The following is a 27,993-nucleotide window of genomic DNA, read 5'->3' on the forward strand; positions in this document are numbered from 1 at the left end:
AACAAGATGGCGCTCTGATCTTTCTCAATATGGTCGCTGCGCACTGCCCCCTACCCCGCTGCCGAGCGCTGCCCTCACTCAAGATGGCGGCAGTCTCCAAAATGGCCGCGGGCCCTGCCCTCTTTAATATGGTGCTGTCCCGCCCCCGCCACTCCACTTTGCTCAGGATGGCGGCGGCAATCTCTGGCTCTCGCGGGCTCCGGAGCCTCCTGCTGCGGCGTGAGTCCCCTAGTCCGGGGGTCCGGGGTGGAGGTCATGACCTCGGGGCGGCAGGGGACAGGGTAGCTCTCTCCCTGGCTCTGACCTCTGACCCATTGTACCCCAGCCCCCCAAGTTCTGAACCCCCAGTGTGGGCTCACTCTCGCCGGTGTCTCAACTGATGACCTCGCTCTGACACGATCCCACCCGCGTCCTCTCCTCTCCTTCAGCCACGATCCCCCAGACGCCCCCGCCTCCACCCCCAAATGATCTTTCACTCCACTTACGCCCCCGTCAGGCGCCTCCTCCCTCCTTTCCCCAGAGAAAGCGGCCAGCCCACCCGTCCCCCAGCCCCCGCCACCCGCCCCTCCCCCAGCCCGGCTCTTCCTGACCTTTCTCCCACTTTTGTGCTCTGGACCTCCAGGCCCCATGACCTCTCACCCACAAAATGGATCTTCGCCCAGACCAAAAGGCCCCCCCTCCCCGCCAATCGCCCTCCCTTTCTCTCCCTGGAGCCCCCTCCTCTTTCAGTCCTCCTCTCCTAATCTTGGAGCCCCCTCCCCCTTCGGTCTCCCTCCTCTTTCCTAGTCTCTTTGGAGCCCCCTCCCACAGCTTTCCTTGTTCAGCTCCGCCCCGCCCCACTTGTTTTCCTGAAATTCAGGGTAACTGACTGGGGTCTCTCTTTGCTTCCCCCCACCCCCAAACCAAGAACTGGTGGCCGGCCACAAGCCCCGGCTGGGCCCGCGCTCCATGAGCTCCGCTGAGGAGCTGGCGGCCTCCCAGGCCAAGGAGCACGACTACGAGTCCCTGCGAGTGACCGAAGCGGGCGCCCACGTCCTGCACGTGCAGCTAAACAGGCCCGAGAAGAGGAATGCCATGAACAGGGCCTTCTGGAGGTCTGCGCGGGGGAGGGGCTGGGGGCTTGAGGGGGCGGGGCCGGGGAGGGGAGTGGCCTCCTGGGCGATGGTTCTCCAGCCTGTAGCGGCGGAAGCCCCCGAGGCCCGCAGGGCCCGGCCCAGGGGGCTAGGGGGGGCGAGCTGGGGATACTAGGAGTGAGGGCCAGCCCAAGGAGTGCCATGGGGTGGGGGCGGGGAGGAGACTTTGGAGGATGGGTACGAATTGGGGCTGCCACTAAGAGGAGAGATCACAGGGCAACAGTTTGGGACAGCCCGAGCACAGAGAAGTGGGATAGCCCGAGCTCAGAGAGGTGGGATAGCCCGAGCACAGAGAGGTGGGATAGCCCGAGCACGGGGAGGTGGGACAGCCCGAGCTCAGAGAGGTGGGATAGCCCGAGCTCGGGGAGGTGGGATAGCCCGAGCTCGGGGAGGTGGGATAGCCCAAGCACAGAGAGGTGGGATAGCCCGAGCACGGGGAGGTGGGATAGCCCGAGCACGGGGAGGTGGGACAGCCCGAGCTCAGAGAGGTGGGATAGCCCGAGCTCGGGGAGGTGGGATAGCCCGAGCTCGGGGAGGTGGGATAGCCCGAGCACAGAGAAGTGGGATAGCCCGAGCACGGGAGGTGGGACAGCCCGAGCACGGGGAGGTGGGATAGCCCGAGCACGGGGAGGTGGGACAGCCCGAGCACGGGGAGGTGGGACAGCCCGAGCACGGGGAGGTGGGACAGCCCGAGCTCAGAGAGGTGGGACAGCCCGAGCACGGGGAGGTGGGACAGCCCGAGCACGGAGCACGGGGAGGTGGGACAGCCCGAGCACTGGGAGGTGGGACAGCCCGAGCACAGAGAGGTGGGATAGCCCGAGCACGGGGAGGTGGGACAGCCCGAGCTCAGGGAGGTGGGACAGCCCGAGCACGGGGAGGTGGGACAGCCCGAGCTCAGAGAGGTGGGACAGCCCGAGCACGGGGAGGTGGGACAGCCCGAGCTCAGAGAGGTGGGATAGCCCGAGCTCAGAGAGGTGGGATAGCCCGAGCACGGGGAGGTGGGATAGCCCGAGCACGGGGAGGTGGGACAGCCCGAGCTCAGGGAGGTGGGACAGCCCGAGCACTGGGAGGTGGGATAGCCCGAGCTCGGGGAGGTGGGACAGCCCGAGCTCAGGGAGGTGGGACAGCCCGAGCTCGGGGAGGTGGGACAGCCCGAGCACGAGCACGGGGAGGTGGGACAGCCCGAGCACGAGCACGGGGAGGTGGGACAGCCCGAGCTCGGGGAGGTGGGACAGCCCGAGCACGGGGAGGTGGGACAGCCCGAGCACTGGGAGGTGGGACAGCCCGAGCACTGGGAGGTGGGACAGCCCGAGCTCAGAGAGGTGGGACAGCCCGAGCTCAGAGAGGTGGGATAGCCCGAGCTCGGAGAGGTGGGATAGCCCGAGCACGGGGAGGTGGGACAGCCCGAGCACGGGGAGGTGGGACAGCCCGAGCTCGGGGAGGTGGGACAGCCCGAGCTCGGGGAGGTGGGACAGCCCGAGCACGGGGAGGTGGGACAGCCCGAGCACGGGGAGGTGGGACAGCCCGAGCTCGGGGAGGTGGGACAGCCCGAGCACTGGGAGGTGGGACAGCCAAAGCACAGAGAGGTGGGATAGCCCGAGCACAGGGAGGTGGGACAGCCCGAGCTCAGGGAGGTGGGACAGCCCGAGCACGGGGAGGTGGGACAGCCCGAGCACGGGGAGGTGGGACAGCCCGAGCTCAGAGAGGTGGGATAGCCCGAGCTCAGAGAGGTGGGACAGCCCGAGCTCAGAGAGGTGGGACAGCCCGAGCTCAGAGAGGTGGGACAGCCCGAGCACGGGGAGGTGGGACAGCCCGAGCACGGGGAGGTGGGACAGCCCGAGCACGGGGAGGTGGGACAGCCCGAGCTCGGGGAGGTGGGACAGCCCGAGCACGGGGAGGTGGGACAGCCCGAGCTCAGAGAGGTGGGATAGCCCGAGCTCAGAGAGGTGGGATAGCCCGAGCTCAGAGAGGTGGGACAGCCCGAGCTCAGAGAGGTGGGACAGCCCGAGCACGGGGAGGTGGGACAGCCCGAGCACGGGGAGGTGGGACAGCCCGAGCACTGGGAGGTGGGACAGCCCGAGCACGGGGAGGTGGGACAGCCCGAGCTCAGAGAGGTGGGACAGCCCGAGCACGGGGAGGTGGGACAGCCCGAGCTCAGAGAGGTGGGATAGCCCGAGCTCAGAGAGGTGGGATAGCCCGAGCACGGGGAGGTGGGATAGCCCGAGCACGGGGAGGTGGGACAGCCCGAGCTCGGGGAGGTGGGACAGCCCGAGCACTGGGAGGTGGGATAGCCCGAGCTCGGGGAGGTGGGACAGCCCAAGCTCAGGGAGGTGGGACAGCCCGAGCTCGGGGAGGTGGGACAGCCCGAGCTCGGGGAGGTGGGACAGCCTGAGCTCGGGGAGGTGGGACAGCCCGAGCACGAGCACGGGGAGGTGGGACAGCCCGAGCACGGGGAGGTGGGACAGCCCGAGCACGGGGAGGTGGGACAGCCCGAGCACTGGGAGGTGGGACAGCCCGAGCACTGGGAGGTGGGACAGCCCGAGCTCAGAGAGGTGGGACAGCCCGAGCACGGGGAGGTGGGACAGCCCGAGCTCAGAGAGGTGGGATAGCCCGAGCACGGGGAGGTGGGATAGCCCGAGCACGGGGAGGTGGGACAGCCCGAGCTCGGGGAGGTGGGACAGCCCGAGCACTGGGAGGTGGGATAGCCCGAGCTCGGGGAGGTGGGACAGCCCAAGCTCAGGGAGGTGGGACAGCCCGAGCTCGGGGAGGTGGGACAGCCCGAGCTCGGGGAGGTGGGACAGCCTGAGCTCGGGGAGGTGGGACAGCCCGAGCACGAGCACGGGGAGGTGGGACAGCCCGAGCACGGGGAGGTGGGACAGCCCGAGCACGGGGAGGTGGGACAGCCCGAGCACTGGGAGGTGGGACAGCCCGAGCACTGGGAGGTGGGACAGCCCGAGCTCAGAGAGGTGGGACAGCCCGAGCTCAGAGAGGTGGGATAGCCCGAGCTCGGAGAGGTGGGATAGCCCGAGCTCGGAGAGGTGGGATAGCCCGAGCACGGGGAGGTGGGATAGCCCGAGCACGGGGAGGTGGGACAGCCCGAGCTCGGGGAGGTGGGACAGCCCGAGCTCGGGGAGGTGGGACAGCCCGAGCTCGGGGAGGTGGGACAGCCCGAGCACTGGGAGGTGGGACAGCCAAAGCACAGAGAGGTGGGACAGCCCGAGCACGGGGAGGTGGGACAGCCCGAGCTCAGAGAGGTGGGACAGCCCGAGCACGGGGAGGTGGGACAGCCCGAGCACGGGGAGGTGGGACAGCCCGAGCTCAGAGAGGTGGGATAGCCCGAGCTCAGAGAGGTGGGATAGCCCGAGCTCAGAGAGGTGGGACAGCCCGAGCTCAGAGAGGTGGGACAGCCCGAGCACGGGGAGGTGGGATAGTCCGAGCTCGGGGAGGTGGGACAGCCCGAGCACGGGGAGGTGGGACAGCCCGAGCTCGGGGAGGTGGGACAGCCCGAGCTCAGAGAGGTGGGATAGCCCGAGCTCAGAGAGGTGGGACAGCCCGAGCACGGGGAGGTGGGACAGCCCGAGCTCGGGGAGGTGGGACAGCCCGAGCTCAGAGAGGTGGGATAGCCCGAGCTCAGAGAGGTGGGACAGCCCGAGCACGGGGAGGTGGGATAGTCCGAGCTCGGGGAGGTGGGACAGCCCGAGCACGGGGAGGTGGGACAGCCCGAGCACTGGGAGGTGGGACAGCCCGAGCTCAGAGAGGTGGGACAGCCCGAGCTCAGAGAGGTGGGATAGCCCGAGCTCGGAGAGGTGGGATAGCCCGAGCACGGGGAGGTGGGATAGCCCGAGCACGGGGAGGTGGGACAGCCCGAGCTCGGGGAGGTGGGACAGCCCGAGCTCGGGGAGGTGGGACAGCCCGAGCACGGGGAGGTGGGACAGCCCGAGCACGGGGAGGTGGGACAGCCCGAGCTCGGGGAGGTGGGACAGCCCGAGCACTGGGAGGTGGGACAGCCAAAGCACAGAGAGGTGGGATAGCCCGAGCACAGGGAGGTGGGACAGCCCGAGCTCAGGGAGGTGGGACAGCCCGAGCACGGGGAGGTGGGACAGCCCGAGCACGGGGAGGTGGGACAGCCCGAGCTCAGAGAGGTGGGATAGCCCGAGCTCAGAGAGGTGGGACAGCCCGAGCTCAGAGAGGTGGGACAGCCCGAGCTCAGAGAGGTGGGACAGCCCGAGCACGGGGAGGTGGGACAGCCCGAGCACGGGGAGGTGGGACAGCCCGAGCACGGGGAGGTGGGACAGCCCGAGCTCGGGGAGGTGGGACAGCCCGAGCACGGGGAGGTGGGACAGCCCGAGCTCAGGGAGGTGGGATAGCCCGAGCTCAGAGAGGTGGGATAGCCCGAGCTCAGAGAGGTGGGACAGCCCGAGCTCAGAGAGGTGGGACAGCCCGAGCACGGGGAGGTGGGACAGCCCGAGCACGGGGAGGTGGGACAGCCCGAGCACTGGGAGGTGGGACAGCCCGAGCACAGAGAGGTGGGATAGCCCGAGCACGGGGAGGTGGGACAGCCCGAGCTCAGGGAGGTGGGACAGCCCGAGCACGGGGAGGTGGGACAGCCCGAGCTCAGAGAGGTGGGACAGCCGGAGCACGGGGAGGTGGGACAGCCCGAGCTCAGAGAGGTGGGATAGCCCGAGCTCAGAGAGGTGGGATAGCCCGAGCACGGGGAGGTGGGATAGCCCGAGCACGGGGAGGTGGGACAGCCCGAGCTCGGGGAGGTGGGACAGCCCGAGCACTGGGAGGTGGGATAGCCCGAGCTCGGGGAGGTGGGACAGCCCAAGCTCAGGGAGGTGGGACAGCCCGAGCTCGGGGAGGTGGGACAGCCCGAGCTCGGGGAGGTGGGACAGCCTGAGCTCGGGGAGGTGGGACAGCCCGAGCACGAGCACGGGGAGGTGGGACAGCCCGAGCACGGGGAGGTGGGACAGCCCGAGCACGGGGAGGTGGGACAGCCCGAGCACTGGGAGGTGGGACAGCCCGAGCACTGGGAGGTGGGACAGCCCGAGCTCAGAGAGGTGGGACAGCCCGAGCTCAGAGAGGTGGGATAGCCCGAGCTCGGAGAGGTGGGATAGCCCGAGCTCGGAGAGGTGGGATAGCCCGAGCACGGGGAGGTGGGATAGCCCGAGCACGGGGAGGTGGGACAGCCCGAGCTCGGGGAGGTGGGACAGCCCGAGCTCGGGGAGGTGGGACAGCCCGAGCTCGGGGAGGTGGGACAGCCCGAGCACTGGGAGGTGGGACAGCCAAAGCACAGAGAGGTGGGATAGCCCGAGCACGGGGAGGTGGGACAGCCCGAGCTCAGAGAGGTGGGACAGCCCGAGCACGGGGAGGTGGGACAGCCCGAGCACGGGGAGGTGGGACAGCCCGAGCTCAGAGAGGTGGGATAGCCCGAGCTCAGAGAGGTGGGATAGCCCGAGCTCAGAGAGGTGGGACAGCCCGAGCTCAGAGAGGTGGGACAGCCCGAGCACGGGGAGGTGGGATAGTCCGAGCTCGGGGAGGTGGGACAGCCCGAGCACGGGGAGGTGGGACAGCCCGAGCTCGGGGAGGTGGGACAGCCCGAGCTCAGAGAGGTGGGACAGCCCGAGCTCGGAGAGGTGGGACAGCCCGAGCTCGGGGAGGTGGGACAGCCCGAGCTCAGAGAGGTGGGATAGCCCGAGCTCAGAGAGGTGGGATAGTCCGAGCTCGGGGAGGTGGGACAGCCCGAGCACGGGGAGGTGGGACAGCCCGAGCTCGGGGAGGTGGGACAGCCCGAGCTCGGGGAGGTGGGACAGCCCGAGCTCAGGGAGGTGGGACAGCCCGAGCTCAGAGAGGTGGGACAGCCCGAGCACGGGGAGGTGGGATAGTCAGAGCTCGGGGAGGTGGGACAGCCCGAGCACTGGGAGGTGGGACAGCCCGAGCACTGGGAGGTGGGACAGCCCGAGCACAGAGAGGTGGGACAGCCCGAGCACTGGGAGGTGGGACAGCCCGAGCACAGAGAGGTGGGACAGCCCGAGCACAGAGAGGTGGGATAGCCTGAGCACAGAGAGGTGGGACAGCCCGAGCACTGGGAGGTGGGACAGCCCGAGCACTGGGAGGTGGGACAGCCCGAGCACAGAGAGGTGGGACAGCCCGATCACGGGGAGGTGGGACAGCCCGAGCACAGAGAGGTGGGATAGCCCGAGCACAGAGAGGTGGGACAGCCCGAGCACTGGGAGGTGGGACAGCCCGAGCACAGGGAGGTGGGATAGCCCGAGCTCAGAGAGGTGGGACAGCCCGAGCTCAGAGAGGTGGGACAGCCCGAGCACGGGGAGGTGGGATAGTCCGAGCTCGGGGAGGTGGGACAGCCCGAGCACTGGGAGGTGGGACAGCCCGAGCACAGAGAGGTGGGACAGCCCGAGCACTGGGAGGTGGGACAGCCCGAGCACAGAGAGGTGGGATAGCCTGAGCACAGAGAGGTGGGACAGCCCGAGCACTGGGAGGTGGGACAGCCCGAGCACAGAGAGGTGGGACAGCCCGATCACGGGGAGGTGGGACAGCCCGAGCACTGGGAGGTGGGACAGCCCGAGCACAGAGAGGTGGGATAGCCCGAGCACAGAGAGGTGGGACAGCCCGAGCACTGGGAGGTGGGACAGCCCGAGCACAGAGAGGTGGGATAGCCCGAGCACGGGGAGGTGGGACAGCCCGAGCACGGGGAGGTGGGACAGCCCGAGCTCGGGGAGGTGGGATAGCCCGAGCACGGGGAGGTGGGACAGCCCGAGCACGGGGAGGTGGGACAGCCCGAGCTCGGGGAGGTGGGACAGCCCGAGCACTGGGAGGTGGGACAGCCCGAGCACAGAGAGGTGGGACAGCCCGAGCTCAGAGAGGTGGGACAGCCCGAGCACGGGGAGGTGGGATAGTCCGAGCTCTGGGAGGTGGGACAGCCCGAGCACTGGGAGGTGGGACAGCCCGAGCACAGAGAGGTGGGACAGCCCGAGCACAGAGAGGTGGGACAGCCCGAGCACGGGGAGGTGGGACAGCCCGAGCACGGGGAGGTGGGACAGCCCGAGCACGGGGAGGTGGGACAGCCCGAGCTCGGGGAGGTGGGACAGCCCGAGCTCAGAGAGGTGGGATAGCCCGAGCACAGAGAGGTGGGACAGCCCGAGCACGGGGAGGTGGGATAGCCCGAGCACGGGGAGGTGGGACAGCCCGAGCACAGAGAGGTGGGATAGCCCGAGCACAGAGAGGTGGGATAGCCCGAGCACGGGGAGGTGGGACAGCCCGAGCACGGGGAGGTGGGACAGCCCGAGCTCGGGGAGGTGGGACAGCCCGAGCACAGAGAGGTGGGACAGCCCGAGCTCAGAGAGGTGGGATAGTCCGAGCTCAGAGAGGTGGGACAGCCCGAGCTCAGAGAGGTGGGATAGTCCGAGCACGGGGAGGTGGGACAGCCCGAGCACTGGGAGGTGGGATAGCCCGAGCACGGGGAGGTGGGACAGCCCGAGCTCAGAGAGGTGGGATAGCCGGAGCACGGGGAGGTGGGATAGCCCGAGCACGGGGAGGTGGGATAGTCCGAGCTCGGGGAGGTGGGATAGTCCGAGCACGGGGAGGTGGGACAGCCCGAGCACGGGGAGGTGGGATAGCCCGAGCACGGGGAGGTGGGATAGCCCGAGCTCGGGGAGGTGGGATAGTCCGAGCACGGGGAGGTGGGACAGCCCGAGCACGGGGAGGTGGGATAGTCCGAGCACGGGGAGGTGGGACAGCCCGAGCACGGGGAGGTGGGACAGCCCGAGCACGGGGAGGTGGGATAGCCCGAGCACGGGGAGGTGGGACAGCCCGAGCACGGGGAGGTGGGACAGCCCAGGCTTGAAGGGAGTTAGAGGATAGCCCAGGGAAAGAAGGGGAATGGGGGCGAGGCTCCCGTCCTGACCCGGCGCCCTTTTCTCAGGGAGATGGTGGAGTGTTTCAACAAGATCGGCCAGGACCCGCGCTGCAGGGCTGTGGTGATCTCGGGGGCCGGGAAGATGTTCTCGGCAGGTGCCTGCCGGGCCCCCTCCCCTTCCTCAGGCTGAGCCCCCTCTCCCACCTGCGGCAAGGAGCAGACACCTGTGGGCGGGCCTTTTCCGTAGCGGGAGACGGAGGCCCCAGGAGTCGAACCCCGGTCCTGTTCACAGGAGCCCCGCCCGGCCGGCAGCAGTGGAGCACCGGGTTTGGGGCCACGAGGCTGTAGTTGGGCTGGAGGGGACCCCACAAGGTGCCAGGGAGTGGCTTATGCTAGGGGGTCCCCGCTTTGCGCCATGAGGGGCTCCCCGTGTCACAGATAGCGGCCCAGATGGAGATGGGACTGGAGGGGGGTGTCGGGGGTAGAGGGGGGGACCCCAGCTCATCTCCGCCGCAGGGATCGACCTCATGGACATGGCGGGAGACCTTCTCCAGCCCCGAGGGGATGATCCCGCCCGCGTCAGCTGGAACTTGCGCCAGCTCATCTCCAGATACCAGGAGACCTTCACTGTCATCGAGAAGGTGGGGCTGCCCGCGGGGGGGGGGGGTGGGGGGGGGGCTGGGGGAGGGGCCTGGGCAGCTCCTAGAGCCCCTTTTCCTCGCAGTGCCCCAAGCCGGTCATCGCCGCGGTCCACGGTGGTTGCATCGGGGGAGGTGAGTCTGGGAGGCCCGGAGCTGGGGGCCGGGCCCTGTGCCCGCGGGCGGCCCACTCACCTCCCGCCTGCACCCTGCAGGGGTGGACCTCATCTCGGCCTGTGACATCAGGTACTGCGCCCAGGACGCCTGGTTCCAGGTGAAGGTGAGAGCAGAGGCTCGGCAGGGCGGGGCTCCGGGGCGAGGGCAGCCCTGACCCTCCTGTCACCCGCAGGAGGTGGACATCGGGCTGGCTGCCGACGTGGGGACGCTGCAGCGCCTGCCCAGGATCCTAGGGAGCCAGAGGTGCCAAGCGCCAGGGGCTGGGGGCGGGGGGGGGGGGGCGGCCGGGCCAGGGTCTCCTCACCGCTCCGCCTCCCCTCCCCAGTCTGGTGAATGAGCTGGCCTTCACTGCCCGGAAGATGATGGCCGACGAAGCCCTGAGCAGCGGCCTGGTCAAGTAAGGCCCCTCCCCCGGGCTCCCCAGGCCCGGCCCTGACCCTGGGGGGATCCCGAGGCTCCTCCCCCTCCTTCCCTGGGCTCCCCAAACCATCCCCGAGGCCCCTCCCCCTCCTCGCCCGGGCTCCCCAGGCCCGGCCCCGGGGCTCCGCCTCCCTCCGGGCGCTGACCCGGGGCCTGTCCGCCGGCCCCCAGCCGCGTGTTTCAGGACCACGAGTCCCTGCTGGCCGCGGCCTTGGGTCTGGCGGGCGAGATCTCCAGCAAGAGCCCGGTGGCGGTGCAGGGCACCAAAATCAACCTGCTCTACTCGCGGGACCACAGCGTGGCCGAAGGGCTCAACTTCATGGTGAGCCCGCCCTGCGGCCCCCTGCTGGGTGCTCCGCCCCTGCCTTGGGGAGGGAGACCCCAAGCAAACAGACTCATGGGATGAAAGGAAATCCCCCGGGGGAGGGGGAGAGAGGGAGGGAGGAGCTTCGAGGAGGCAAGGAGGGCGGAAAATGGGAGCGGGCGCTCATCTCCTGGCCAGTACTGGGGAGAGCCCTTGGACTGCAGCCCATAAGCTGGTGGGGGCCGAGCTCAGCCTCAGCTGGAGGAGTGTGGGGGTGGGTGGGGCCAGAGGCTGCGGGGGGGGCGGGTTCGAGGTGGTCGTCCGGCCAGGTCGGACCCTCTGGGACCCTTTTCCTGGAGGGCCAGATCCCGGCGGGGCTCGTCCTTTCCTTCTCCAGCTTGTTTTACAGATGGGGAAGCTGAGGCTGTGCCAGCCAGGGCCCCCAATCAGGCCCATCTGAGGCCCGGCTGAGCTCAGGTTGGGCTCCCAGCACCCCCAGGGGTTGTTCAGGAGCGTCTCAGGGGCCCGGGATGGCAGTAAGGCTCAGGGAGGAAGGGCCAGGAGGAGCCTCTGCAGCCAGGCTCCTTCATCTGGCTTTGGGTGGTCTCTGCAGGGGCATTGCCCAGGGAAAAATCTACCCCCAGTCGCATCCCAGCTGGGCACCCTGGGCAGGCCACTTCTCCCTGTCTGCCTCAGTTTCCTCATCTGTCAAATGAGCTGGAGAGGGAAATGGCAAGCTCCCCAGGAAACCCCAGATGGGTCCCAGAGCCAGCCACAAGTGAATGACCAGTGCCCCCCCTTTCTCTCTCCTTAGACTGCCTGGAACATGAGCATGCTGCAGACCGAGGACATAACCAAGTCCGTCCAGGCCTCCTTGGAGAAGAAGGACCTGAAGAGCGTCACCTTCTCCAAACTCTGAATGCTCTTTGCCCCCACACACCCCCATTCCCACTGCCCTTTGACCCCCTGGAGGCCGGACCCCTCTCACGGAGGCCGTGGGTTCTCTCTCCTGACCCCCTCCACATCCCCGGATTCCCTGATGGGGTGTGGGGGTCACCTGTGTCACTAATAAAGTCATTCTGTGAACCCAGTGACTCCAAGTGCACTTTATTCCTCCTGGGTGTGAGCTGGGGCGGGGAGGGGGGGGGGAACCAGATGGAAGAGGTCAAAGGCCCTGGTATTCTGCCTCACACACCTGTTTGTTCTGGGCTGGGAACCTGCCCACTTCTCCAATAGCACTCCCAGCCTCTGCAGATAAGAATCTAGATAAGGCTTGGCTGTGGTCAAAGTTTGGGGGGTGCAGCTTCCTCTTCTGAGGAGCAGGGGAAGACTAGGAACCCCCAGACCCACTTGGAATGAGGAGAGGGTCCCCCTGAGGGGGGTGAGAGAGAGGCAAAATCCCCCCATAAAGGGAGCTGGTAGGAGGGGAGGGAAGGAAAGAAGGGATATTCATCCCCCCAGCCCTGCTGCCGTCACACCCAGGACACCCCTGCCCTGCCCTGCTGGGATATAAAAGGCATAGCGGGCACGCTCCTCGCCCCATTCCAGACACCAGCTTTTCCCTCTGCTGCCCAGAGCCCTCTCTGTGCCAACATGGCCTTTATGCCTGCTCCCGGCTACCAACCCAGCTATAACCCGGTGAGTGACCAGCCAGCGGACCCAGCCCCGAGCCCGGAGCCCCCAGCTCTGCTCTTCCCCAAATCTGATCTCCCATCCCCACGATGACCTTGGGTGGTGAGGAGAGCAAGCCGGGGACCACAGAGCCTCCCTCCCTCCCTCTCGTTGAGGGGACTTCATTCTGGACCTCTAACCCCCCCATCCTCTCCCCCACCCAGACTCTCCCGTACAACAGAGAGATCCCCGGGGGCCTTCGCTCAGGGATGTCCATCTACATCCAAGGGGTGGCCAGTGACCACATGAAGAGGTGAGGGCTGAAAAGGGATGGAGGAGAGGATGGGAGAATGGCTGGGGTCTCTGGACAGAGGAGGGTGGGAAAAATGCTGGCTCTGGCCCCTCACATATCCTGTGTGACCTGGAAGTCACTCACCTTCTCAGAGATCTCAATTACAATCTGAAATGAGGCTAAAAAATAGTGGGAAGGAGAAAACCTGCATCTATTAATTGCCTACTGTGTGCCATGCACTATATTACAAATGTCTCATCTTAGACTTCTATCTTAGCTGGTCTCTAAGGTCAAAACGGCCTCTCATCTGGTGGTCCTGGCACAGGGGAGGGAGGATTAGAAGTGAGCGCCCACGGCCCCGCCCAGCCCCACCGTCAGATCTTCCTGGAGGAGGGAGTCGGTGGGGAGCCGGGAGGCTCGAAGGCCCGGGCTGCGGGGCCTGGGCTGCGGGGCCCTGATCTTCTTTTCGTCCCGTGGCTTCTCCCTGCCAGGTTTTATGTAAACTTTGTGTTGGGGGGCACGCCCGGCTGCGACGTGGCCTTCCACTTCAACCCGCGCTTCGACGGCTGGGACAAGGTGGTTTTCAACACGATGCAGGGAGGCCGCTGGGGCAGCGAGGAGAGGAAGCGAAGCATGCCCTTCAAAAAGGGAGCCCCCTTTGAGATGGTCATCATGGTCATGGACGAGCATTACAAGGTCTGGGAGAGGCCCGGGCGTGGGGCGGGGCGGGGCGGGGTCCTTCCGAGGCGCTGCCCCTTAGAGCGATTTAGGAGAAACTTCCCAGAAGCGGGCAAGAGGACAGCGGCCGTGGGGCCCCAGGGCCAGCCCGAGGTTCAGGCCATCAAGAAGCACTTATTAGGCGCCTATGGTGGTGGGTTTCAGAAAAGGCGATTTAGTCTAATCTCAAAGATTTCTAGAAAAAAAAGCCACGGAGGTAGTGAGATCCCTGGCCCCGTGGGACTTCAAAATCTATTGGCTTGGCTGCCTCAGGTGAAAAAACTGGACAAAAAGTGTGTGAGGTCCGGGGCCGAGACAGACCTCGATCATGGAGTGCTCCCAGTCCTCTCTCCTGGGTACCTCCTCAGCTCTCCCCGGCTGCCAAAGTCCTCCCCGCGGGACGCGGCCGGGCGGATGCATCAAATAACGAATGCATGGACGCATTTATTAGCTTGGGAAGGAAGAGATCTGGGCCCAAATATTGCTCTGCGGTTGGCACCAAGTGCCCATTCCCGTTACCGGGACTCAGTTTCTTCCGCTGTCTTATAAGGGGCTTTCAATTCAACCTGGCCTCCAAGCTCTGAGCTTCCCGAAGGCTGCGCCCCCTCTGCTTGTACCTCCTCTCTCCTATGGCAGCGTATTTTCCTATTGTTCATCAGGAGCCGGGAAATTGGGACAGTAGGACATTCCTAGATTTGGGATTCGCCCATGTAGAGCAGGGCAGCCAGGTGGCGCTATCGAGCCGGTCCTAGAATCCCGAGGGCCTGAATTCAAATGCAGTCTTAGCTGCGTGATCCTGAGCCAGTCACTGACCCCCGTTCTCCCTGTTGGAGAAGGAAATGGCAAACTCTCTGCCGAGAAATTCCAGATGGGGCCACCGAGAACCAGCAGGGCTCAGCGACAATCCCTCTACCAGAACGGGCACTTAGCAAGCTCTCCCGTGGTCAGTCGATGAGCATTTATTAAGTGCCCACTGTGTACCTGGAACTGTCCTGGTGGTCCTGGGGATGCAAATATAGACAAAAGATGATCCTTGACATCAGGGGGTTCACAGATAAACAGGGAAACGAGCTGCAGACTCATAAACTGGGAGTGGCGGGCAGGGAAAGCTTTAGCCCTGAGGGATCGGCAAAGACATCGTGATTTTTATTAAATTCATATGACATAAAACCCCTGTGAGCACATGATTATCCAGATCTGGGGATTTACCTTTACCAAGGCAACCTAGAGGGTTGGAGCTCCTCTTGGGATGCACTTTGACCTGAAGTGTTAGCTAGTAGTTATTAGAGGCAGGATTTGAACCCTGGATCCAACCGGATGTTCTGAGAGGTCCCAGGAAGGGGAATGGTTAACGATGGGGGTGGGGGTGGGAAAGACTTGCTGGTTTTGGACTTGAGTCCTCCTAACTTCCTCCCTCCCCATCAGGTGGTGGTAAATGGCAGCCCCTTCTATGAGTATGGACACCGGGTACCTATACAGATGGTCACTCATTTGCAAGTGGATGGAGACCTGGAGCTTCACTCCATCAACTTCCTTGGAGGAGGCCCTGACCCAGGCCAGGTAGAGAGTCTGGAGAGGGATGGGCCCACTGAGGCAGGGCTCGCCCGGGAGAGCAGGGCTGGGGACACGTTCCACTCTGTCCTGCTGGGGTGCTGCAGAAAGTTCGGGGGCCGCAGGGGCCCTAAGCGGGGAGCTCAGCACGGGAGGAGGAAACTCCGAAACGCTTCCTGGGAAGACGGGTGGGTAGCTGGACCACTGGCTCTTCTCCAACTCCCGCCATCGGCCTCCCCCCTTCCCCAGTTTTAGAGAGGAGGGGAAATAGCTGGCCTAAGGTCATATGGCTAAAGAGCAAGCAAAAGAAATAGAATTCATCAACTCATATATAATTCATATAAGATCATTCTTAATTCATAAGCTATAATTCAAGCCCAGGCAGGCTCTCTACAGATGCAGCTCATGAAATTACGCCATGGTTGCCCCATTGTTGTTCCGCCTTTGGGCACGAAGACAACCGCTTCTGCTGAGGCTGCTCAGGGAAAGGGCTGCATTCAGAGCCAGGGGCCTGGTTCCAATCTCAGATCCCCCTCCCCCCCGGGCCTCATGGCAGGGCGTGGGGCCTGCCTCGGTTTGTCTCCTCTGTGATGAGAAAGTTGGATGAAACGCCTCCCTCTGCTCTGAACACGGAGGCCTTCTGTCATTTCAGAGTTTTTCTTGTTTTGAGTCCCTTTCTGCAGACGTAGGGACAGGAAGAAATCTGGGAGAAGGTTGGGAGTCTATCCCTCCGACTAAAGATGGCCAAGGAGTGGGGCTTCCCGTCTCCCATCTGTGTCTGTGCGGGACAGCCCAGAATTTCCATTAGGAATGTTCGGGTGCTTGGTTCCCTTGTAGAACTCTGGTTGTGCAAAGGGTGAAGAAGGGGGCAACCCTCCATCCCCTTTTTACCCAAAGCTTTGGGGAAGCCCCGGAAAGATACTTCATGCCTTTCTATTCTCTCCTCCAAGATTCCTGTGACAATCCCAGCGTATCCAGTAAGTACCCCCTGGGGGAGAGGGTCGGGGCACAGAATCAGGAAGTGGCTCCAGGAGGAAATTAAAGATGGTGGGGAAGCGGAAGGTCCCTTTCCTTACCTTCCTTCCTCCCTCATCCTCTAGGGCCCAGGAACCACTCAGACGAAGCCGCCCTATGAATTGCCGGTGAGTAGGCTTTGGCTAGAGGAAGGCCTGGGTCCGCAGATGCTCACCCCTGGCTCCTGAGGTAATAGTCAATCAGCAGAGCGTCTGAGCTCTGGCAGAGACCCGGGTTTGAATCTCGCCTCTAACCCTGACCGCCTGAGTGACCAGGGAGAAATCATTTACCTTCTCTGAGACCCAACTGAAAAGTGCTTAATCCTGTATTCTGAAGGGTCCCCTAATCTCCTGCTCCTTTCCCCCCTTTGCAGACCATGGAAGGACCACCAATCTTCAATCCGGTACGGGATTAGTGTGGTAGGAGATTGGGCTCGTGGGGGGCGTCGGAGACGGAGTCCAGAGTCTCGGGTGGGGAGGGCCAGATTAACTTCAGTGGGAATCCAGGGGATCCCCCATCCTCCCTGCCCCCACAATGGAGCCAGAGGACTTGGGTTCAGATCTTAGGCCACGTGACACCTTCCCCAGGACTGGTTTGCCTTGTCTACATGCAATGGGGAGCTGGCGGGGGCCCCCAGTTAGATGGCATAGCAAAGGGGGCGTCAATGCCTCCAAGGCCCTGGTCGGCTCTCGATCCTGTCTGTGACCCTTTGATCAACAGCCTGTGCCATACTGGGGGCGAATGCAGAGTGGTCTTACAGCCCGCAAAACCATTGTGATAAAGGGAATGGTGAATCAGCGGGCCAGCAGGTGAGAGACCTGGGATGTAGCCCACTAGCTCCCACCTTTCTGGGGGCCCATTTCTCCAGATTTCCAAACTCTTAGGACCCAGCTATCCAGTCTCCTCCATGGAATCCCTCCTGGGGACCCACAAGCCCCTCAGCCCTCTCCCAGGGTGGAAGCCATCGGATACCCTCCCCCATGCCCCTCTCAAGCTTTTGTCCCTTGGCAAGCCCCACTCCAAGTCCCCACTCAGGTCCCCCAGAGACCCAAATGTGGCTCTCAGCCCCGGAATTCTTCCTGGGGAGTCATAGGTATCTCAACCCCATCAAGGGACCGGTAGCCATCCCTTGCTATTTTCTCCCTCCCCCAGCAGTTCAGCTTTCTCCCTACAGCAGTCACTCCCCACCCACAGAGATCCCTACACTTTGGGGGTCCAAGGCCCTCAGGGGCCCAGGCCTAGGGGCCCGCCCTCAGCTCCTGCCCTCTACCTCTCTGTCCCCCAGTATCGTCATCAACTTCAAGGAGGCCGACTCAGAGAACGTGGCCCTGCACATTAACCCTCGGGTCTCCGAAGGGGTTGTGGTCCGCAACACCTTCATGGATGGGAAGTGGGGGAAAGAGGAGAGGACCATAAGCTTCAACCCATTTACCCAGGGCCAGTACTTTGATGTGAGTCTGGGGGCTCGGGGACCTGCCTCCTCCTCCCTTATTCTCACCACCCCTTCCTTCTCACTCTGCCTCTTTCCCACCCACTCTAGCTGTCTGTCCGCTGTGGCCACGACCGCTTCAAAGTCTTTGCCAACGGCCAACACCTCTTTGACTACACCCACCGATTCTCCGACTTCCACAAGGTGAACATGGTGGAGATCAAGGGAGACCTGTCCCTGTCTTATGTGCAGATCTGAGCCCCAGCCCGGCCCCCAGAGGCTTGCCTCTCCATGTGTGCTGGATCTTGTGTCTGATGGAGCATTGGCCACTTTTCTTCTCAATCACTTGTCTGTGTATTCATTCGTTCTCTCGTTCGCTGGTTCCTTGATGTCCGTCTGATTTCACAAACATATATTAAGTGCCTACTGTATACCAGGCACTTTCCTAGACCTGAGACAGACACAAATAAAACAGTCCCTGCCCTCATGAAGCTCCCACTTCACATGGAGGAAACAATGAGTATGTGGATAGGGAAATTCAAAGTAATTTAGGGCCTAAAAGAGAATAATCAGGGGGTCAGGAAAGAACACAGTAACCAATACACTTCATAAATGTCGGTTGACTGAAATGCCTACTTTATGCATATTATTTCATTTGATCCTCATGACAACTCTGGGAGATAGGCGCTATTATTCCCATTTTACAATTTACAGAAATTAAATGACTTTCCCACAGTCACCCCACCAGTAAGCTAATAAGTGCCTAAGGATGGATTTGAATTCATCTTTGTGACTCCAGAAAAACTCTTCCTAATTGTCTCTTGTAGGAAGCCCAGGAATTGCCCTTTCTTCCTATATATGGCATTTTGTTTCCACTGTGATTTCCTTAACTTGTGGGAAATCCTCTCACCAATTCAGATCTCCGCCCGTCCTGTGACTTCCCCCCTAAGGGTCATCTGAAAGGAGGCTGTACTCTGAAATGTCGGTTACTACGTCCTAGTGGGACCCATGAGTACCTGGCAGTTGTGACACTCAGAATATTCCCAACACCTTTAACATGTCCAAATTAACTTATTAACTTAAGCACACAGAAAAGGCGGTATGTCACTGTACTAATTATCCAGCAAGGGAGTACGATGCCGGAATTGGCCACCAGGTGGTGATCTTCTTGAACCACTAGACCCGTAGCATTGACCCAGAAGGCCTCAGTTTCCTGGCCATAGCAAAGTATTACACCTGCTACCCCACTCCAGTCTTCAAGTCTCTCTGTAAGTGTGCTGGTTGGGTTCAGCATCGAATTGAAAGAGATAAAATATAATAACTATTACTCAATTCTATTGATAAATAATTCTATTAGTTCAATTCTATAGAGCTCTCAGGTTTGCAAAGCAATTTTTCAAATAATTCGTTTTATTTTCCCAATGAAATAAGTGCTATTGGGACCTTCAATTTACAGAAGAGGAAATGAAACAAAAAATGATTAAGTAATTTGCTCAAGGTTTACACACTTAGCAAATGGTTGGAACCAGTTGGAGCTTTGGTCTTCTTGGCTAGCTCCAATCCCACACCACACGACGGCCTTCCCCTCCCCCAGTCATACGTCCCCTACTCCCAATTCTTGACATTCACACTCAAAGCTCTGATATCCAACATAGCAAAGTATGCTTATTGAATATAGCAAAAATGGGAGAAAAATGTTACACATTTTGCAAGGGACCTATCCAAGCAGAAGATCCTAGATCTAGAGCTGTTAAGGGACATCAGAGGCCATCTAGCCCAGCCCCTCATTTTAAGCCCGATAACTCTCTAAATCTCCCTCTTTCTCTCTCCATTCTTCCCAGGGATGGTCAGGGAATTCCCAACCGATGAGCATTCACTGCCTGGGAAAAGGGAGTAGGGGGAAGTGGGCTTGCAGAATCCTACGTCCGGGTCACAGACACATAAAAGAAATGATTTTTCTCTTTGGGGCACCAACCTGGCGAGAATATCACAATCGCAAATCCCAGGGTTTGGGACGGACCCCCTTCTGTAGCCTGTCTTTACCAATGGGCTCCTGGAGTCGGTGTCAACAGTAAAAACCGCCCTATCGCTCCCCGAAACTGGGCGACTTGATCTCAAAGCCAGCTGCGGATAATTTGTAACAGAGAGTCCAGGTCCAGAGGTAACCAACAACCAGTGCAGTTCTCCATCCTTCTGCACAGCAGTCGGGAAGTATCAAAAGCCAAAGTGCTCAGAGGGAAAGAATCATATCGGCAACAATAATGATGATAAGGCAGCAAGGCCATGGAAGGAAACAGTGATTAAGTGATTTGTGGGGGATTCACACACTCAGCAAATGTCTGAAGCTAGAATGGAACTGGGTTTTCCTGAGCGCCCAACTGCCCAGCTCCAAGCCCACACTGCCCACAGCCTTTCCACTCCATAGTCACACTTCCCCTCTGCCCAATCCCCAACACCGCACCCACACACAGACATTCACAAGACTCAACTATCCAATGTACCAAAGTGTTTATTGATCACAGCAAAAATGGGAGAAAAATCGTACACATTTTAAAATGGATCCATCCTAGCAGAGAATCTAGAGTTAAGAGACAATGGTGGCTATCTAACCCAGCCCTTTATACTTTACAAATATTGTTTCATTTGATTCTCATAGCAGCCCCAGGAAGATCTTTATTCCCCATTTTTACTTTTTTAATATGATTTTTATTTTTTCCTATAATAATAGCTTTTTATTTTTCTCTTTTTCCAGTTGGTTTTTTTTATTATAGCTTTTTATTGACAAAACATATGCAAGGGTAATTTTTCAACATAGCTTTTTATTTTTATTTATTTTTTTTAAATTTTATTTAGCATTTTTTCCACAGTATATATGCATGAGTAATTTTTTTTATAATATTATCCCTTGTATTCATTTTTCCAAATTATCTCCCCCTCCCTTCACTCCCTCCCCCCGATGACAGGCAATCCCATACATTTTACATATGTTACAATATAACCCAGATACAATATATGTGTGTAAATACCATTTTCTTGTTGCACATTAAGTATTAGATTCCGAAGGTATAAGTAACCTGGGTAGATAGACAGTAGTATAGCTTTTTATTTTTCAAAGGACATGTAAAGATAGTTTTCAACATTCACCCTAACAAAACTTTGTGTCCCAAATTTTTCTCCCTTCCCACTTTCCCCCTCTCCTAGACAGCAAGTAATCCAATGTAGGTATATCCCATTTTTACATATGAAAAAAGAGAGATAAAATGACTTGTTCAGGGTCACACAGCTGGTAAGCTTCGGAAACAGTTACCAAAAGCCAGCCAATCTCGACCTGCTGAATACAAATTTCATGCTTCCTTATTCTGACTTGAGTTTACTGCCTCTGAGCATAAAGGCTGCCTAGCAGTTTCCCTGAATCTCGTGGAGTCTTGTCTCAGGGTAAACAAAGACAAAGTGAGACAGTCCTGACCTCAAGGGTTTACACTATATTGGAAGAGGAAAAGCATTCATGGGATGTTAAATACAAAATATAGTCAAGGTAATTTGGAGGGGATGGGGAACTGGAACAGGCTTCCTGCAGGAGGAGGCTCAAAGTAGAAGAGAGAAGAAAAATCAAGCATTTTTAGGGATGACAGAGCATGTGTTAAACCTAGAAAGGTAGGCTGGAACTAGATTGTGGAGAGCTGTAGAAAGCAAATTAATTTAAATTCTATCCTAGACTCCAAAGGGTATTTTAGTCTGAAGAAGAGAAGGCTTGGGGAACATAAGGGAGCTATCTGGGATTGATGCTGGGAGATCATTTGGTCAGTGGGTCAAGCTCAAACAGAGATAAATGCCTGCCCTGTTACATGTTGACTTAGAAAACCACAAATGAATATTATCTATGTAATATCATAGGTCTATTTATTTTGTCACACATTTCCCAATTATATTTTAATATGCTTTGAGGGTGGGACACTTGGGAGTTTTGCAAGCCATTTTCTGTCCACAGTGGAGTGTTACACCTCTGTTAATAACTCCCTAAGTTTTACAGTTGAAGAAACTGAGATCCAGAAGAGTGACTTACCTAAATTCAGACACATCATAAGTGGATGAATCCAGTTTTAATCTGGGTACAAATTCAGAGTGCCCTTCCTCCCTCCCCCTCCTTATTCCTTTTCCACTTCTTCTCTGTCTTAGTTCCTTTCTCTTTCCTTTTTTAAAATTTATTTTTTTAAGAATAAAAGGAAACACATTCTTTCTTTCTCCTCCACCCTCATACCCATTATAAAGGAAGAAATTTTTTTTAAAAACCTTTTAACAAATATATATAATCAAGGAAAACAAGTTTCCTCATTGATTGTATCTCAATCTGCATCTAGAGTTCATCACCTTTCTGTCAGAGGTAGATAACATGAGTCTTGGGGAATCATTGTTGATCTTGGAATTAATTGAATTTCACAAATCTTTCAGAGCTATTTTTTTTTTGCAATATTGTTATCATTGCATCGACTGTTCTGCTTCTGCTTACTTCACTCTGCATCAGTTTATACAGATCTTCCCAGACTTCTCTGAAACCATCCCCTTCCTCAGTTCTTGCACTATAAGGTAACACAATGAACACGATGATGTTATTCCGTCACATAAGTGGATTGCTGGTTCCTCTCGGAAGCTGGCTTCTTCTCAGTGTCTTTCTCTCTCTTTAGGGCTTCTGTAATGACCAGGATCTTACTTCTATGGATAAATGGACAATGAATCGGGCATTAAATTGAACAGGAAGAGAATAGCTTTAATTGAAACTGAGCAGGGAAATTGCTCAGATTCTCTCTTCCCCACCCCAATAAATCAAATTTATTGATCATACATTGATTCTTAAAGTCAGAAAATGGAAAATTTTCCTATAGATTAGTGAAAGTCATGAGGACCCAATCTTTCTCAGATTCTTAACCATTTTTCACAGTGCTGTTTCATTTACTCTTTTCTATTTTTTGGTCTTTATATTGCTTTCCTTTCTGAATAAATCAGTCCCTCTTCCCTACCTAGGAAACCCCTATGACTAACAAAAGTTTAAAAACAAAGGAAAAAAGTTGTTCTGTAAAATCATTCATCAACTGTGCCTTGAATAATATGAACCAATCAATAAGCATTTATTAAGAGATATATGCTGGGTAAAAATGGAGGGCCATCTCAGAGGAAGGACACTAGCATTAAAGGGGAACAGGAGATAATTTTGGTAGGAGCTGGGACTTTAAATGTGACTTGAAGGAAACCAGAAAAGTCAACAGTCAGTGATGAGAAAGATGGGTGCTCCAAAATGGAGGATAGTCAATGAAAATTCTCTGGAGTTGGGAGATGTAATGTTGTCTGTGAAGAACATCAAGGAAGCTAGTGTCACTGATTTGTCGAGTGTGAAGAGAGGAATAAGGTATAAGAAGACTGGAAAAGTAGAAGGGGATCAAATTATGAAAAGTTTTGAAATCCAAACAGAAAATCCAGAGAAATCTTAGAGTTTGTCTGTCAAGAAATGCACAGGAACTATATACAAACATAATTTTAAAAACACTTTATACAAAGATTTAAATAATTTGAGAAAATTTTAATTGCACATAGGTATGGATAGCCCTTATAATAAAATAAAAATAATATCTAAATGTATTTATTTATTTAGTGCTGTAGCAATCAAACTGCTAAATAATTTTTATAGAGCTAAAAAAACAAAACAAAACAAAACAAAATTCATCTGGAGAAAAAAAAAACCCTCAAGAATATCATGGGAATCATTGAAAAAATGGGAAGGAAGGGGAGCCAGCAGTATCAGATCTCAGACTATACTACCAAGCTATAATCATTAGAACAACTTGGTACCACGTAAGAAATAGAAAGGTTGGTCAGGGGAACGGCTCAGGTTCACAACATACAGAAGCAAGTAAGACAGTGATCTAGAGTTTGATCAACCCAACAGTTGGGGCAAGAACTCACTATCTGACAAAAACTGTTTAGAAAAAACTGAAAAGTAATTGCTAGCAGAAATTAGGCTTGGACCAACATCTCACACCATATAAAAAGACAAGTACATAATTTAGAAATAAAAAGGGGGTTACCATAAACAATTTAGGGACGCATGCAAGAAAATATCTGTCAAACCTACAGCTAGAGGAAGAACTTGTGATTATTTTAAAATAAAATTTAATAAATTTAAATTTAAAGATAAATTTAAAAGTTTGTGCATTGGGGCAGCTAGGTGGCGCAGTGGATAGAGCACCAGCCCTGAATTCAGGAGGACCCAAGTTCAAATGTGGTCTCAGACACTTAGCGCTTCCTAGCTGTGTGACCCTGGGCAAGTCACTTAACCCCAGCCTCAGGGAGGGGGGGGGGAAGTTTGTGCATGAAAAAACGAATTCAGCTAATAATTAGAAGGGAACCAGGAGACTGGGAATAGCTGAACAAATGATGGAAGACTCTTGTGCTGGAAGAAATGAAAAAAGAGATGATTTCAGAGAAACCTGGGGAAGATCTGTATGAACTGAGACAAAGTGAAGTGAGCAGAAACACAGCAATTCCTACAACAAAAGAATATAAAGACAAACTAAAGATTTAAGATTCAGGGACCAATCATGACACCAGAAGACCCATGTTGAAGCATGTTTCATGAGGGAATTTGTTTTGCTTTGCTTGACTATGTGTATTTGTTACTAAGTTATTTTTTCCCCCAATGGTTGAGAGAGAAGATTGATTACTGTTAACTACAAAAATAAGATTTAGAAAATGAGTTGAAAAAGGAAATGTATGATTGAAAATGATAGACTCGTGATGTGGGAAACTGATACTTGTCCTAAGTGCCAGTGCAGCCTGGGAGTGCCCAGAGAGGCTGAGGAGGTTCCAAGAAAAGCAGCTTATCAGATGGCAATGGACAGGATAGGGAGGGAGTGGATAGGGCTCCCTCTGCACCATTTCAGGGAGCACCCCCATTGATGGGGGTCACAGATCTACTGGTGTGTCTCAGAATGAGTTCTCAAATGGAAGAGGAATCGGTAGAAAAAAGGAATTTCTTTCACTGGCTCCCGGAGAAAGAAGTAGGAGCTGCAGGGGGATGCTGGGAAGAGGAGAGGGTCCCTAGAATGTGGCTGGGGAGCCGTGGTTTCCAGTTTCCCCTTCATTGGAGGTTTTTAATAGAGAGGAGACGACCCCTGCCCTCCTTTCCAGATCTGAGTTTCTGCTTACTCTCCTCCCCACATCCTGCTCCAAATGAGTCTGAGGATCTCAAAGCACCGGATGGAAGTGGGATTAATTCTAGAGACCTCTCTACAACCTCAGACTTCCCTCATGAACACATCCCCACTCCCCCTCTCTGTTGGGACTTTCAATCCCTTTCCCCAGTGCGGTACCCAGGGAGGAGGGCCTGAAAGTCAGAGCGGGGGATGGGCGGGGAGGGAGAGCACTGGGAGCCAGCACAGGCACTTGTCCCTGCTCTCCCGCCCAGCTCCCTGGGGCTCTGTGACAGCTGGGAGATGTGTGCAGAGGGATGGATGTGTGGATGGATGAGGGTGTGTGAGCTGCCTCAACTTTCCCTGGCCATTCATTTCTGGAGAGTCTCAAAGCACTTTCTGGCTCCTCCAGTGGGGTCTGCGATGTTTGGGGGCTTCCCCCATCTCCCAGGGGGGTGTATCTGTGCTAGGGGAAGCCTCGGTACCCAACTGGCAACGGGCTGGCTGGACCCCACCTCTCATATTCGGGACACCCGGCTGGGCCCGGCTCTCGCGGGCAGGGTGGGGTTCAGGAGCTGTTATCTGCCCGCTCTTCCCCCCCTTCCCTGGGCTGAGTCACTGAGCCCCCCGGGGCGGGCGGGATGGATGAGTCAGGGCCCTCCCCCCACACCCCCATAGTTATAAGACTTGTCCCAGCCGGCATTCACCTCCCACCACCAGCTAACACCTGCGCAGGCTACACCATGGCCAGCTACGTGAGTGTGTGCCCTGGGGACGGACGGATGGATGGAAGGGGGGAACATGTGGCTCCCAGCTCTGCCCCCCTCGAGCTCTCCTCTCCCACCCCTTCTCCTTGGCTCTGTCTCCCCCCCCTCCCGTCGCAGGGCGCCCCTCCCTGAGCTTCGGGCTCACCTCCCATTGCCTGTGCCCCGCAGACCCTCCCTCACAAGGCCGCGCTCCAAGATGGGCTCAAGCCTGGCTCCGTGATCCGAGTCAGGGGCACCCTGCCGCCCGACGCTAACCGGTGAGTCTGGGGTGTGGAGGGCGGGGCCAAGAGGTGCTGGGGCCTGGGCCATTCACCCCGAGATCATTCCTGGGGGCGGTTTCGGGGTCCCCTGGGGGGCGAGTGTGTCTGGGGGACTTGGGGCTCCAGCTCCCCTCCTCCCCCCCAGAACTTCCACCTCCGGCCTCTGACTCCAGAAGGTTTGGCAGCCGCGAGGTTTGGGCCCAGCGACCCCCTGGCCACCTCCCGCCCGGCCCAGGGGACCCCAGGCTGGACGCCATTCCGTGGCCAGCCCCGCCTCCGCTTGGGTTTGGGAATCTCGGGTCTGCCCCAGCCCCCCTCCCCCCCCCCCGCCCGCAGCCCCATGGAGGCCCCCAGGCCTCAGCCCACCCTCCCTGGGAGTCCCACCCAGAGCCTGCCCCATCCCGGTAAGAAGCCCCACCCCCACCCCCGTCCCTGATCCCCTAAAGCCCCCCCCCCGTGGGTGCTGACGCCCCCTGCTCTGCCGCAGCTTCCACGTGAACTTGCTGTGCTCGGAGGGCGCGGGGGCGGACGCCGCCCTGCACTGCAACCCCCGCCTGGACTCGGGGGAGATGGTGTTTAACTCCTTCCAGAACGGCACCTGGGGCCGGGAGGAGCGCAGCCCCAGCCTTCCCTTCCAGAAAGGGCAGCCCTTCGACCTGCTGCTCATCACCGCGGACGACGGCTTCAAGGTACCCGCGGGCCTCGGCTCCGGGCGGCCGGGGGGGGGGGGGGCGCTGCTGGGACCGCTGGCCAGCGCCGTCCGGGGGCAGGGCCGGGGGGGGGTGGGGGTGGGCTGCTGGGACCGCTGGCCAGCGCCGTCCGGGGACGGGGGGGGGCGGGGGCGCTGCTGGGACCGCTGGCCAGCGCCGTCCGGGGGCAGGGCCGGGGGGGGGCGGGGCGCTGCTGGGACCGCTGGCCAGCGCCGTCCGGGGGCAGGGCCGGGGGCGGCGCCCGGGGCGTCGGCAGGGACGCGGCCTCCCACGGAGGCTGGGGGATCGAAGGCCCGGGCGGCGGGTCCGGGCGTGCGAGGGGCGCAGGCGTGTCTCCCGCCCCCGGACTGGCCCAGGCCTCGGGGCTCGGAGCTCGGGTGCGGGAGGCCCGGCTGAGCCGCGCTGCCCCTTCCGCAGGCCGTGGCCGGAGACAGCGTGTTCCACCACTTCCCGCACCGCGTGCCCCTGCCCCTGGTCCGGCTCCTGGAGGTCGGCGGCGACGTGCAGCTGCAGAGCGTGTCCGTCCTGTGAACGTCCGGGCCGTCCGGGCCGCGGGGGGTGGGGGTTTTACTGGGAACGCGAGGCCGGGGAGGGAGGGGGGGCCTCGACACCTAATAAAGTCTTTGTCCCCTCCCACCCCGCTCGTGGCTCTCGTGTCTGCCTTTCCACCGAGGGATGGGGGGATCAAGGCGCCCCCTTTCCAGGCCTTCCCCTCCCTGCCTAGAGCATCCCGGGACGCCCCCCCACTCCCTCTGCGCCTGGGAAAAAGATGCCAATAAAAAACCGGGCAAGGGAAGGGGGGTGGGGAGGGGGAACATGGCGGCTGAGGAGCTGGAGACTCTGAGCAGTGTGCCGTTTCTGCAGCCCCCTGAGGTTTCCGAGCCCTTATACATCGTCTCACATAGTCCCCACAGCAACCCCTTGAGGGGGTCACATTTTACCGCTGGGGAAACTGAGGCTCAGAGAGTGACCTTTCGGGGTCACACAAACTAGCAGGTGCAGTGAGGGGGGTCAAGCCGAGGTCTAAGCTCCAACTCTGAACAATGACCCCCTTTCTCCCCCCCCCCTTCCATGGCCGCTTTCTCCAGCAGGGCTGTTAGACAGACCGTTAGAGCTGAAAGGGACCTCAAGGGGCTTCTGCTCCAACCTTAGTTTTACAGATGAGGAAACTGAGGCAGAGGGAAGGGACTGACCCAGGGTCACACAGCTAGGGGTTTGCCGTTTCCTGCTCAGATTCATTTCACAGATGAGGAAGCTAAGGTAAACCAGCTTAGGTGACGTGCCCAGGGTCACAAGGCTACTCCGAGGCATCGGCGGAATTTGAACCCAGGACCTGAGACTCTTGCTCTTGCTCTGCCCACTCTGCCAGTCGGCAGTCCGCTCTGCCTCTGATTTATTTTGTTCTGTGTAAATGCCTGCGTGTTTGTGGGCCTGGAGACCGAGCTCCGCTTCTTGCTTCTTCCACTGGGCATCAGAACCCCAATGCTTGGGGCACACGGGGAGAACCTAGGAGCAGCAGAGGCTCCAGACCGCCTTGTGCTCCCCGGGAGGAAGCGGAAGGGCAGAAAGCAAACATCTCAAGTGAAATCCCCACAGGGTCTCCCTGCCCCCTTTTGAGACCCTGAGCCTGGAGGCTCCCAGAATCCTGCTGGGTGATGGGGAGAGGGGCAGGGCCAAGCTCTGGAGGGTCTACAAGCATTTCCACTAATGCTTCCATGGAAGAAGAGGGCAGAGGGAGGGATCATCACCTGGGAGAGTGACATCTCCCCATCCCCACCCCTGGGAACTGTGAGGTTCCGTCGCCAGATCCCCAAGGGGGCAGCAGGGCAGGAAGACCCGGTTCCTGCGCCCAGATCACCTGGACTTGCTGCCCCCACACATTCCCAGGCTGAGGACCTTGAGGCCATTGGAGT

The 27,993-nt window shown here is 58.7% G+C and overlaps 3 protein-coding genes across 3 annotated transcripts; all 3 read left to right on the forward strand.

The window, feature by feature from the left end:
• Nucleotides 1–68: 68 nt before the first annotated feature.
• On the forward strand, nucleotides 69–11,634 carry ECH1 (enoyl-CoA hydratase 1). The gene is made up of 10 exons (XM_074277853.1): nucleotides 69–219; nucleotides 908–1,094; nucleotides 9,076–9,164; nucleotides 9,526–9,650; nucleotides 9,734–9,782; nucleotides 9,863–9,927; nucleotides 9,997–10,067; nucleotides 10,150–10,221; nucleotides 10,416–10,566; nucleotides 11,363–11,634. Exons 1-10 carry the CDS (start codon nucleotides 84–86, stop codon nucleotides 11,465–11,467), a joined length of 1,050 nt encoding a protein of 349 aa, XP_074133954.1. The 5' UTR covers nucleotides 69–83; the 3' UTR covers nucleotides 11,468–11,634.
• Nucleotides 11,635–12,007: 373 nt separating this feature from the next.
• On the forward strand, nucleotides 12,008–17,504 carry LGALS4 (galectin 4). Its single transcript, XM_074278144.1, has 10 exons — nucleotides 12,008–12,186; nucleotides 12,384–12,472; nucleotides 12,943–13,147; nucleotides 14,594–14,728; nucleotides 15,670–15,696; nucleotides 15,820–15,861; nucleotides 16,107–16,136; nucleotides 16,454–16,542; nucleotides 17,019–17,184; nucleotides 17,274–17,504. Exons 1-10 carry the CDS (start codon nucleotides 12,142–12,144, stop codon nucleotides 17,418–17,420), a joined length of 975 nt encoding a protein of 324 aa, XP_074134245.1. The 5' UTR covers nucleotides 12,008–12,141; the 3' UTR covers nucleotides 17,421–17,504.
• A 7,496-nt stretch (nucleotides 17,505–25,000) lies between these two features.
• Nucleotides 25,001–26,716, forward strand: LGALS7 (galectin 7). Its single transcript, XM_074277861.1, has 4 exons — nucleotides 25,001–25,098; nucleotides 25,279–25,367; nucleotides 25,858–26,059; nucleotides 26,498–26,716. Exons 1-4 carry the CDS (start codon nucleotides 25,087–25,089, stop codon nucleotides 26,609–26,611), a joined length of 417 nt encoding a protein of 138 aa, XP_074133962.1. The 5' UTR covers nucleotides 25,001–25,086; the 3' UTR covers nucleotides 26,612–26,716.
• The last annotated feature ends 1,277 nt before the right edge of the window (nucleotides 26,717–27,993 follow it).

This window comes from Sminthopsis crassicaudata, chromosome X (assembly GCF_048593235.1).
Source record: "Sminthopsis crassicaudata isolate SCR6 chromosome X, ASM4859323v1, whole genome shotgun sequence".
NCBI lineage: Eukaryota > Metazoa > Chordata > Mammalia > Dasyuromorphia > Dasyuridae > Sminthopsis > Sminthopsis crassicaudata.

Coding starts and splice junctions, on each gene's coding strand:
- ECH1 (XM_074277853.1), top strand. CDS start 84: ATGGCGGCAGTCTCCAAAATGGCCGCGGGCCCTGCCCTCTTTAATATG. Junction 220..907: donor CCGGAGCCTCCTGCTGCGGC/GTGAGTCCCCTA, acceptor CCCCAAACCAAG/AACTGGTGGCCGGCCACAAG. Junction 9,928..9,996: donor ACGCCTGGTTCCAGGTGAAG/GTGAGAGCAGAG, acceptor TGTCACCCGCAG/GAGGTGGACATCGGGCTGGC.
- LGALS7 (XM_074277861.1), top strand. Junction 25,368..25,857: donor CTGCCGCCCGACGCTAACCG/GTGAGTCTGGGG, acceptor GCTCTGCCGCAG/CTTCCACGTGAACTTGCTGT. Junction 26,060..26,497: donor CCGCGGACGACGGCTTCAAG/GTACCCGCGGGC, acceptor CCCCTTCCGCAG/GCCGTGGCCGGAGACAGCGT.
- LGALS4 (XM_074278144.1), top strand. CDS start 12,142: ATGGCCTTTATGCCTGCTCCCGGCTACCAACCCAGCTATAACCCG. Junction 12,473..12,942: donor GCCAGTGACCACATGAAGAG/GTGAGGGCTGAA, acceptor TCTCCCTGCCAG/GTTTTATGTAAACTTTGTGT. Junction 13,148..14,593: donor TCATGGACGAGCATTACAAG/GTCTGGGAGAGG, acceptor CCTCCCCATCAG/GTGGTGGTAAATGGCAGCCC.